At 40.6% G+C, this 12,432-nt stretch overlaps 1 protein-coding gene across 1 annotated transcript in view; it reads right to left on the bottom strand.

The window, feature by feature from the left end:
• Window positions 1-486: 486 nt before the first annotated feature.
• TNKS (tankyrase) overlaps window positions 487-12,432 on the bottom strand; it is a 159,671-nt gene continuing 147,725 nt past the window's right edge. Inside the window, exons 27-31 of the mRNA XM_061635335.1 lie at window positions 11,902-11,976; window positions 9,985-10,090; window positions 8,606-8,792; window positions 7,239-7,395; window positions 487-6,095 (exon numbers count right to left, since the gene is read on the bottom strand). Coding sequence (XP_061491319.1) covers window positions 6,009-6,095; window positions 7,239-7,395; window positions 8,606-8,792; window positions 9,985-10,090; window positions 11,902-11,976 — 612 coding nt within the window. The 3' untranslated portion in view covers window positions 487-6,008. The remainder of the gene's footprint in view (window positions 6,096-7,238; window positions 7,396-8,605; window positions 8,793-9,984; window positions 10,091-11,901; window positions 11,977-12,432) is intronic.

Here is a 12,432-nt window from a genome sequence, read left to right on the forward strand (position 1 = left end):
AGAAGTATGAAGCTTTGATGCATTTGCTGAAGTTGGCGTAGTGATTTAACATAAAAACAGCACCAATCAGGTACTGTGTGTGTTCCAGATTTTTTTAAAAATCCCACAACTTCCATAAAATGAGAAAATGTTAAGGTTCTTTTCCTGTAATATTTTGCAATAATTATCATGGGGAGGGTGTAAGGAGCGACCTAAAACCCACTCCCTAGCTTCTTACATCTCTCCCTCCCTCCCTGTCTTCTGAGGTTTCAGAAAGTATTACTCTCACATTCTCCTCAGCCATAAGAATTAGAAACTTCTAAAAAAATGGGAGTGGAATTCTGCATTCAGTACCATGCTTTGCAATTTCCCCTTATTTTTGTGGCAAGAACAGCAATATACACATGCTCTGGGCAATACCCATTTTGGCTAAGCAAAGGATTGAGCAACTGAAGGAAGTTAGTCATACAACTTTTGATACCTCAAAGATGATAGAAACTGCAGAAGAAGTGTTAAAAAAGAGTGTTTATTGAATCTTAAATCTGTCACAAGTACTTACAGGTCAGACGTTAAGTTAAAGCACAATAAGATCTAAGTTATTACATTGGCTTTATGTAAAATCCCATCACATTGGTTAGGAGACTTATAACACCCTCTTTTAGCAGAGGAAGGAAATAAACATCCCAGTTCCAGGTCACAGACAATGAAAGGCCATATTGGGATTTCATATGTCCTTCTATGGCCAACAGGTATCAAGAACACAAAGCTAGCTATGCAAGCAAGTTATATAAGATTTTTTTAAAAAATGCAAAGCTAGTAGTTGGTAGTGCCTACGGAAATAACTAGGTGTCAAAAATGGTTAGGGTTGTATACACAGGTTGATTGCTACTGCAAACAGTTGCCAATTCTAAAAACCTGCTAGACGTTTTGCAGATATTGCAAATAAAAAACAGGTTCCATTGTAACAGGCAGCCTTAAACCTTTTACCAGTATAACTTTAACTGAACCAGCAAATCCATAAAACTAACCTTGAGATTGATGAACAAGCTACAAACGGTCAAATGAGTATTCACTGCCACAGACACATTTCAGTTTAGATGCATGATTAGTCATTTTTCTCCACTTCCTAGCCACAAACCATAAGGACCATGAAGACAGGATGAGGAAAATACTACTGTCCTCTGCGACAGTACTCCACCAAACACTTAAGCAGGCACAATGGAAACTTGAATGCAATTCTACTCTGAAAAAAATGAAAATTCTGCACCCAATTGCTGAAACTTGTCTAAATTATGCATTAAGCAAATATGCATGATTTTATTTCCCATCATCAATCAACACTTTTATTCTATAATTTTGCATAATTTATTCTAGTTTTGTAGTAAGAGCTATGAAGGGTATTGAAGCCCCATCCTCAACCCATGGAAGTTTTATTCAAAACTTTGTATTTAAGATTTCAGCAGGGGTCATTGCCCACATGCTATAAGGACCAGGAAATGGTGTTTTAGTGAAAAAGAATAGCAGGAAGCAGAGTCCAATGGCCAACTTCTGCACTTTTCCCATGCTGCTTAAGAATTGCAGAATACATTCAACCTTGCACCTATTAGTTGCAATCCTGGGGAGCCATTTCTACACATGTGAGAAAACCAAATAGTTCCGTTGAGAACAGCTAAAGGCTTATGGCACTGAGACTGGATGTTGCAGCAATAACTACAGATACGTTCCTCTTGCATGCAAGATTTTTAATCCTGTTTAGATGGACACAGAATTGGGGAAAGGGAAATACTTTGACTGTTGGAAAATCAGATGAAGGGTATGGAAACACCAGAGCCCATATTCATATGGCCATTGTAAGGTTTGATAACCAACTTCAAGAGGAGAGGAGCTGCAAGCGAAAGCGGTACAAAATGTGACAGCCATCAACCAACAATTTAATTGGCTCTGTTCACACTTACAAAGCAGCCCACACACAAGCGTCTTGGGAGCAGGCAAGGGAAGTCTGCTGACAGCACTCACAGCAGCTTTGTGACACAATATGTAACATAAATTGCAACAACCATAAATATTGCCCTCAAGTTCAAATATAAGACTTCCATGTGATGGAGACTGGAGTGGTCTCTGCCCATGCTGAGGGGACGACTTAAATGTGAACTAACCCTTAAGAGTTCAAAAGGTACCATATCTGCTTAATTTTATGTTTTTATACTGCATTTGTAATAAACTCCAACCACTAGATTGTTATCTTGCTCCTGTCTGTTGTAGATATCCATCAGCCACACAAATATGAGTTTTTGATTTCCAGTAATAATTGAATAAAATATTAAAAGGAAGAATGCCAAATATACTACTAAATTAAACAGATTAACAACAGACCTTAACTGAGTATCCTGGCAGATAGATGGACCCAAATTTATAATGCAAATTTATAAATACATCTCCTTTCTACTGAGTAATCAAGGTGACATTTAATAAAAAGCAAATCCTACATATATTTTGCTGCTTGCAAATCTACATCTTGGCAAACAAATTAGTCTTGTTGGCGCAGCAACAACATACCAAACACAGAAATTGTGCAATTTGGGCGTCCAAAAACAACACATTTTCAACCCCATTTGAGTCCAAAGTATGTGAGCCATAGGCTTCTTCACACCATTTACATCTGCACATACCTAAACATACAAACTGCAATGTGACACATGTCTTGTTTGCAAAGACATGCATCATATAAATACACTTACCAGGGATCTGGAATTTACTATGGCTCCCTGTCAAAAGTGTATGCTTAATTAAGGGCAAACATGGGTTTGGTGTTACATAGCACAACTGACCAATATATCTGTATTATCAATTGTAGTTTTTCAAAAATGATAAGCACTAAACCAGGCCCACTCAGATAATACAACGAATGTTCAACATTGTGTTTCTAAGGTTGTGATTGAGGTCTGTTAACTTTAAATTTGGAGATCTTTCTACCCAGTGAACAGGCTTGGCTCTTATGCACCATTAGCTCTCATTCCCAGGGCTGGGCAAAACTAACAAGTGAACTGGGACTACAATGTTGATGGCATCATCTTAACTATTTGATCTGTCACTGGGGAAAAATTGATTTTTTCCCCACCAGATGTCCAAGGAAAGACTGTTATTTATTTAAAAACAACAAAACTCTTGTTTCTTTGAGCTCACAGGTAGGGAAAGGGGTGTGCTTACGCCCAACATTTTTACCAGGTTTTCTCCCCTGAACAAGTGAGTTCTATTGAAGTAATTATTATAACACAGGGGTTGGGGACAAGCACCCCTGTTATAGGGGTTCCGTGTTATAACAAAAGCTGTAGTACTGTATACAGTACTGTACTCGGGAACATCGTCATACCCATGGTATATAAGAATCTGCAGCACAATGAACCATGCTATAAGGTTCCACTGCATAAGAGTGTTTAGGAACCAAGGGTGTGATTTCTTTTGAATAACATCACCTATTATCAAAGAGAGGTGGCTATCGTGTTACTCTGAAGGACGGTAAACACTAGATTTACATTTCATTCTTCTTTTAAGGCTACCCATGTTAGGCTTTGGGATCTCTGAAAACTTGGGCAAACTTGCATGCATATTTTTCAAGGTCTGACCAGGAAAGAGTTAACAGAATTACGCTACTACAAGACAAAAGCCACTGCAAATGGAATTCCTTGCACAGCACCTTTTACTCTGCACAAAAAATCAGTTACAAAACACAGGCAGTTTAAAAGATCAGGGCCACAGTTTGAGATTCTGGGAGTTAGGACTCAAGATGAAATCTAAAACATCCATTAGTTCAACTAGCAAACTAGAGGAAAAAGACAACCACAGAATCAAGAGTTCTCTCTCCTGAGAGAAACACTCAACTTCCACATCCATGTTAACCATCTGACTTAACTATGAAGAACAGCTGGGTTCCAGTTAACATTTACATGAAGCTGGCAGAACATAGCTTTCAACTTGCAATGCAGTTTGCACATCCTTCTAGCTATGTTTAAAAGCAGAAATTCCAATATGAATGTTCATCTAACAGTGAATGAAGCCCCAAGACACATTCTTATTTAAAGGAAAAACTATTGGCCTCCAGTTCTACATCTTAAGCCAACAAACCCAACCACACTTCAGTGCCCATGAACAGCAGAAGCAATAAGAAAAGGTTCACAGCTATCAAAGCTTGCTTCACCTGGTCTCTCCAACATTAGAAGACATTTAGCTGGTCTGAATCAAGTACTGAGCTTGACAAATGTCAACGTCTACATGATTTTTCCAAAAAAGTTATTTGGATTTTGTTTTTGTGCTTGCTGTGTCAGCAGATAAGATTTTGTCATTATTTCCAAGCAGATGCCAGTATATTTTGCAAAATAATTGCAACAGTCTGCTGTTGTTATTCTAAAGGAATAAAATACCTTTAATGGAAGAACTGTTATTTGAGCAATTTAACCTTCTTTGGCTGCTGACCTCAGATTAAAGATTTTACAAGGTGATATTTCTACATTGCAAACTTTCCTTGTTACATATCCATATATTCTATTTATACATCTCTATTGCTACTTTCAACTTCTTACTTTTCCCCCTAAAGCTATTGCTTGTAAAAAAAAAAAGTTGTTTCTCTTGGAAAATCTACTTTTTATTGTTAGACCTCTGATATTATACAGATGTTCATAGAAAAGAGGCTTCTTCACATGCAAACAAGATTTATAGGGACAAATTTAATTGACAGAAAATAACTTTCTGGGATAAGATAAATGCAAATACACTCCTTGATCAATTGGTGTTTAAAAACCATTTTGCATGTCAGTTCAGTAGGCAGTTGCTGATACAGCACATGACTGAGACTGTATGCAATATAATATTTTAAAAATTCTTCTGGTTGTAAGTTTAAGGGCAGCTTCCACATTCTATGAGCCCCTGCATGGGAAAGATTTTCTCTTTGGGATTGTACCCAATGATAAATTGGGAGTGGTCTCCTGGCTTATGCTTTCCCTCCCCCTCTGGCTCATTATCATGGAGAGAACTAAATAAGACATCCAGGTCAATCAACCACAGAGGCTTTCATTTACTTGCTCACTTCTTGTGGGAGGGAGATAAGGAGGGTGGCAGAAGGAGCAGACAGGGGACTATCTGAACTCAAGGCCCATTCCTGATCTCTTCCCAAAGAGAAAGTCATGACCAAACATGCCATTAAACACAGGTTTCTCTGGCAGATTTATTCATTCATGTCACTCCTATCAAAGTGTGCATACATTTCAAGGACAGAGGCATTTTTAAAAATGAGGTTGCTACATGAATACTAGTATGAACTCCTCTTAGAGACAAAGGAACTCAGCAGGGCCAAAGGATGAATTTCTACCCTAAAATTTGCTTCTAGCAACACAAAAGAGTTCATAAAAAGTGCAAAAAGAATCCCAGACCAAAGAACTAGATCTCTAACACCTTCTTGGATGAGAAATTCCTATTGCATTGTTAATTGATTTTAGTCAACTTGACTTTGTGCAAAAATATCCTCAAGAAGGGCCTGGCTCATTTTTGTAATACAAGAAAAAAAAAGTAAAATAAATAGTCAGCTAAGGACTTTTTAAAAAGACAACCAACTTTGAACGCTGAGAAGGTGGCATGGGTTCAATACAAGCTATATGCATCACGTAAACAGAGCAGTGGCATTAGAATTTACTTTTAAAAATATGGTCTTGACAAAGCCCTGCTTGTTAAATAATGTTCCCAAGCACCCAGGTTGAAGCAATGATGTCGTTACACACATGGCAACTGCAGGGAAAGTGAGCCTGAGATATGTTGTTAAAAGGCAAACCTTTGTAAACATTTCCTCAAAAGGAATAGTAGGAATTGAGTACGTATCATTTACTCCTATCTGTTTATAGAGCAATACTTTATAAAACACATACAGCTTAGTTCCAGAGTGACAAGAATTTCATACAACGTTGATGCTTTGAAACTAATGTCATCCATCCAGTCCATAAGTTATTTAAGTCTTGTGATTTGTTTCACCAAACTAGTGTTTACTAGGTCTTCTGCTCTGTGGCCGTTGTTGTCTGTGAGGGAGTATCTGGTTTTACAATTTGGTATGTAATCAGATACTCAGGATAAGCCTAAGAACAAGCAGATAAATCCAAATTAAAAGAAATCATGCCACATAAGAATATTATGTATTATTCACTTCGAAGGATCAGAAAGAAATCACATTCCAGCCCCCTTTGGCATTCCTTCCCTCCCTCCTCTTCCTCGCCCCCTGAAAAACCATGATGCTACCAATTCTTCTGTCCTTTTCCAGTATATTTAATCAATGTGGCCCTCTTCAGATGGTATCCACCGCTCCTCCAGACATCTGGAACAGGCTTCTCCCCATGCTGCACTATATTGTTATCAGTTGTCTGTTCCCCCCCCTGCCCCCTGGTGGATAGCAGGATAGCAAAGGGGGAAAGGCAGGAGGAACACACACAAACTCAAGGCCAGTTCCTAATCTCTTCGCTTTGAGAAAATATGTGAATAAGGTCTATATGAAAACAATGCTACTAAAGAGAAAGGGCACAGGATTGAGAATTGGGCATAGGATAAAGCCAGGTTTTAGATGTTAGGTTTCTAATGCATCCACTACACTAGCCTTATCTTCCATGAATTTATCTAATGCTTTTTTAAAGCCATCCAAGTTGGTGGCTGTCACTGCCTCCTCTGGGAATGAATTCCATAGTTTAACTATTCCACTGGAGGGAACAGTATTCATTTTTTTCTTTTATTTTAATGTATTACACCAGAGGGAATTTTAAAAAATCTAATCTTTCTTTCTCTTTGGCCCCGCCCACCATTGGAATGTGGCCCTCGAAAGGACGGCCACATTAGAATCTGGACTTCAGGCTGAAAGAGGTTCCCCACCCTCAGCCATAAAGGGAAGTAATGGACTAGTAGAAGCTTGTGTTTTTTAGATGTCACTGAATATTAGGGTGTGATAAAATATATTTGTTTTAGCATAGTCAAATGTTCCGGTGACAAAAAAAAACGTATTTTTTGTTGAACGTATTAAAAAATAACTGGACATTTTTAAGAGGGTTTAGGGTTACTAGGCAGTATTGAGGCTTACTCCTCATGCAAGAGAATTGGAACTGGGGCAACAGCACACTACAAAATTATGGCAGGAAACATGTAGCAATCGTGTTTGCTTTGTGAAGCATGCAAAACACACGTGTCTTTAAGCATCCACATGCATGCTGGCGCAACCGCTCTGTTATGCCACTTACCTGTTCTCCTCTGTAGATAACATACTCAGCATACGCAAGTCCATTTACGCTTGGTCTGCCAATGACAGAATGATGCCCAGGAGGAGCATGGGCCATTTTCATGGTGCTAAACTGTAAAAAGGATTTCCCCAGTGTCACCCGACAGAAAAGCATTTGTCTGAAAGAAAGGGGGGGGGGGGAAGAACAAAGTAATGTTACTTGCAGCAAAAGATTTAATGCGTGGGATAAACAGGTCCCAGAAACCTTTACAGAAATACTCCACATTAATGTACGCAATGGGTCCAGAGCGAGTATGTAAACCGAAAATGTACTTAAAGAGAAGCACTACCTTTTTTCACTTGCGCCGCCACTGTGCTACCTCTCCTTCACGTGGAGCCTCAAAGCCCCGCGCTAAAGCCTCTGCTGTGGCGCTGCCACACCTCCCAGCTGATTGTGATTGTGCCTCCCAGCTGATTCGCGGTCGCGTCTCTTTCCACCCCCCACCGAAATAACAGGCCACAACCAAAGGTTGTGTCCGTTCTCGCGAAGCGAAGTACATAAACGGGAATGGTGCTACTGTAAGTATGTCCCTACTCTTGAGTGGCCGTAAAGTAAAGGTCCGTATAGTGGGGTATTTCTGTATAAACTATTTTGAATGCTTAAAGCTTGTAGAGGAGTCAAAGGGGTTTTTTTAGGTCAGTTATTGGCTGCATTTGCACATTATGATAAGGCAGACTTTCTGGCTTGCTGCAGCTTATCCAGAACAAGCAGTGTGCTGTCACATGCTGGCCGATGGCTCTTGCCTTGATCCTTCCCTGGAGTGAGTGGGAAAAGCTACAATCGGCAAGCTAACCACAAACTATGGCTTCAGAGTGGCTAGCCAACAACAGATCATGGCTAAATTTTTACTGCAGTGAAAAAAGTTTCGATTTCCCCTGTGCCAGGATTGATAACTAATTAAGAAAGAGAGAAGTAAGATGGCTAGCCAGGGAAAGCATGCATGGTTCAGGGATGGATCTGATGAAAAAACAAGCGTTTCTGTCAATAACTAGCTCCTTAAGCCTTGGCTACTTGCGTGTTGGACTAAAGCCAAAGGGAAGTGAAGCTGAAAGCTTGTCATCAGCAGCTCTGTTTAGTCAGTAAAAATTGCCAGCACAGAGTTAGAAGCTGCTTGTGGATGGCTCTGTTGCATGACTCCACAATTCTGATGGAACAGAAACATCCTGGCATTTACATTCCTCCAGGTTACAGACCTGACAAGTATGAATCATTTCTTTCTATTTTCAGCTTGACACTCAACCAGTACCTTTTGTCCCATCTGCTCTTAAAAGAAAGAAAGGAGACATTTCATTTGCCCTATGAGGTCATATAGCTCACCAGAAACCCACCTGTGGCAGACGTAGCAGGATCTGTCTTTGTGGGGGGGGCAACCTGTGCCTCCACCTATTCCATATACATATTGGTTACTTTTAGAGGAGTTTTCTGCAAAGTAAATTCCAGCTCCAAACATGCCTCCAATGTATGCATGCCTTTCATCAAATCCTTTGTGAATAATAGCATTAATAAAAGGGGACCCTGGAACAGAACATAAAACACTGCTTTTGCATATGATATTGAAATTTTGCCTCCCCACCTCTATGTTCGCATGCAAATTTAGAAGCAATACATAAGTAATAAGAGTTTTGGAGATTCAACACATTTTCAAATACATGATTTATAAATGACAAGCTCTCTATGCCAAATATTGTTGAATATACCCCCCCCCAAAAAAGCAGACTAGCTTTGTAAGCCATTCTGTGGGGTTAAGCAGCACCACCACTTACAGTCAAGAATTATGCATTTGTATTAATTAGGTGTTTGACAAGCCACCAGCGTAGGAAAAAGTTAGGGCTTGTCTATATGGAAATAATTCCTTATGGGGCAGGGGAGCACAATGGGGGCACAATGGAAAGATAGTCATTCAGACTGTGTAGTTACTAGTAATGCCCAAATAGTCTCGTTCTTTGACAGAGCATGCCAGGGGTATATAAGGAACCTCTGTACACTACCAGCATCTATAGGCCCCCCTGACCCTTTCCAACATCTGCAAAGGTATTTGTTTATACTGTGGTCACTGCCGAGCAACAACATTTATTAAACTCTGCAGAATCATTCTCCTGCAAACTGTAACACATTCCTTTTCTTATCTGTGGACAAATCCTTTCCTAATGGCTCCAGCGGTATGGGTCATCTCCCACCATTTTTCTTGGCATCCTGTTTTTTCCTAATATAGTAAGAATTTGTTTGGGTGGGAGCCAGGAATTATGCCCATACCAAAGACTGTAAACATGTAGGGTTGGGTCCAAAGCTGTATGAGTGGAAGGCCACCTGCACATCAGGGCTTTTCTGCTCACTTCCACTGCAGCTCCCTATACCTCTCACCCCACATTTCAAGGGTGTGTGTTTCAGGCTGTGGATTGGAGAGTTTGCAGTGTGTGTGTGTGGGGGGGGGAGGGAAGGTGCAGACACCAAGAATAGCACAGAGAACTTTCACACCACTTTGATCCAAAACCATCATCCTATCTCTTTGCATCCTTGGTGGCATGGCAGTAAGGGCTGTATCCAACCAAGGTATAAGGAAGTTATTCATATCCATTTATTTCAGTGGGTCTGCTCTGAGTATGACTAACACTGGATATATTCCGAAATGAACAAAAATGCAATTTGTATAAATTTTAAAAACTTGGGACATTCCCGCAGCAAATTCTTCTGAGGTAAGTCTACTCACCATGAAACAACATGCGTTCATTGTGATGGTTATGGTTTTCTTCTGAGACTTCTTTCTGCCTATGACAGAATCTCTCCCTCAGTTTCTTATTAACAACCTTTTGAATCTTTAAAACAATAGAAAGACAAGCACTAATTGAAACAGAGAAAACAGCAAACTCCAGAGAAAATATTTCCATATAAGTGGTGCCAGTTTTTAATTGTGTCTATGAAAAATAAAAAAAAGGTTTTACTAAATATAATAGGCACAGCCCAAATGATGTTTTAGAAGTGGGTTATCCTTGTGAGACACTTTGCTGGAGGAAGGAGAGGGAAGGGAATTGTCGCTGATTCTTCCTTCCCGCTGCAGCCCCATGAAAAGCTGCTCTGGGGAGTTGGAGGATCCTCCAGAACAGCATGGGAGGGGGCACTAGGGGCGGCAGGGGAAACTGGCAAAAGCTGTCTCCCTTCATCCTTCCTCCAGTGGAAGCCTCTGCTGGACGTGAGTCCTGTCCACAAATGAAAGGAGCTATTCTGGTCATAGAAGGGTAAGTCTGGATCCAACCCACAGATTACTATAGCACTGTAAAATACTTATCCACTTCTGTAAGCGTATTTAACAAGCCATATGTCTGTCCGTGATTTCTCCAGAAGAGAAATGCTTAACTCTCTCTGGAGAATATACATGTCACGGGCCCTGTGGAGGACTCCTGGTGGAGTGATCAGGAGGAGGAGGAATGGGATCTTTGGGAGGGGCCCTGTGGACTGCAGTAGGAAGGGCTGAAATAGGAGGCTTCAGCAGTTTAGACAATGACAGCACCACCCCTTTAGTTCCAGTTACAACCGAATGAGGCAGCCCTCGTTCCGCCTCTCAGTCCTGCCTTGCTGGCCAAGCCACCACTCGTGCCTCCTCCCGAGGAGAAGGAATAAGCAGCTCAACCAGAGGCAGTGTTAAAAGGATCTGGCTGAAGTGCCACTGCTGCCACCACCACGGATGCACTGGTTGATGCCTGGCAGGAGCAGACAGCACAAGCTTTTCAATCTGTTTGTGGGAGTGCTTGTTTGCACGCACAGTCCCATCCAGAGAAACCACCCCCATGCAAATAGAAACATCTTCATTTAAGTAGTCATGCCTAGTTATGCTGTGCAGATGCAGAGCCCTGTATAATCTTCACACTGATCTATGAAATGCTCTGAGGTTTTACATTAAGTATAACAGAGAAAAACAAATAGTGAGTCAGTTTGAATCCTGTGGCGTTGGCCAGGACATTAGCAGATTAAGTACTACATATTATGAAATCACTTGGACCAAAATACATTTGGACCTTGGAAGAAGAGGCATATGGCAACAATCTTTTGCCAGGCTTGAAAGGCTGCTACGGTGCTCTTTCTAAAATGGAAACCAGGGGGTGCTACTGGAGTGGAATTGCATTTCTCTTTTCTTTAAGGCTGATAGAGACAGAGGCAACTAAGTACTCTTTTTGATCTGGGGGATAAGCACCATTGAGCTTGCTTCTCTCAACCTTGAAGGGCTACAAGACACAACTGAAACAGGTCAGAAGGAGCACTGAGTGTGATTACTTATGAAGATCCTGAGCTGGAAATATACAAGCCTCGTGAATAAATGACTAAACTAATCCACCTACTCATATTCCTTTTTCGTTTCCTTCTTTAATTAAACTCCTCAAAGCCTATAAAGTCAATATCAAAAAATAACGTAAGGGTTTCTCTTCAAAGTCACTGCTCAAATTGAAGATGGTCAAAAGCACTTCCAGGTAATGAAATGCAACGCATTCTCACCAGTATTCCATCCATTCCTGGGACCATTTTATTTAGAGAACCTAAGTGTCCTCTCTCTCTCTTGCTGGACAGGGATTTGTTTATTAGCAAAACTGGCCGTGGTTTCATATCAAGGTTTCCAAAAGTCTGTGAAACATACCCGGATCACATTATACCTGTTGAAGATCCCCCCAGCATTACCACCATCTCTGTGTTCCCTGATAGTACTCTGCATCTGTAAAACAGTCAAGTGGTACAGAGTAAGACATCCAGATTGTGACATTTCAAAAACACCGTATGCATCTTCATATCTAACTGTACAGTGGGTCTAGTTACATCTAACACCTTTTCCATTCTGTGACTGGGTTCAGGGGGAAGGAATACAAAAGCAGTGCTTATCTCCCTCAGCCAAGAGAACAAGTTCTGAATACGCATTTCTGGTTTTTCTTCCCACCCATTTCAGGAAGGAGACAGCAACAGGAAAGGGAAAAACAAGGATCTGTGCATTTTCTTTTCTTCCAGTAAGAGAATGAGGAAGAGATCACAATGCACATACTCTGTTGGTCAAAATGGAAGGAACTTTCTCATTCTCTTGCTCCATGCCCAGGATAAAGTGGAAAGAAGCCATCTTTCTGAGTTGCTTTTGTTCTCATTTCATAGAACTCCTTCACTGAACCCAAGCTCCTCCTAC

Source organism: Rhineura floridana, chromosome 1 (assembly GCF_030035675.1).
Source record: "Rhineura floridana isolate rRhiFlo1 chromosome 1, rRhiFlo1.hap2, whole genome shotgun sequence".
Classification (NCBI taxonomy): domain Eukaryota; kingdom Metazoa; phylum Chordata; class Lepidosauria; order Squamata; family Rhineuridae; genus Rhineura; species Rhineura floridana.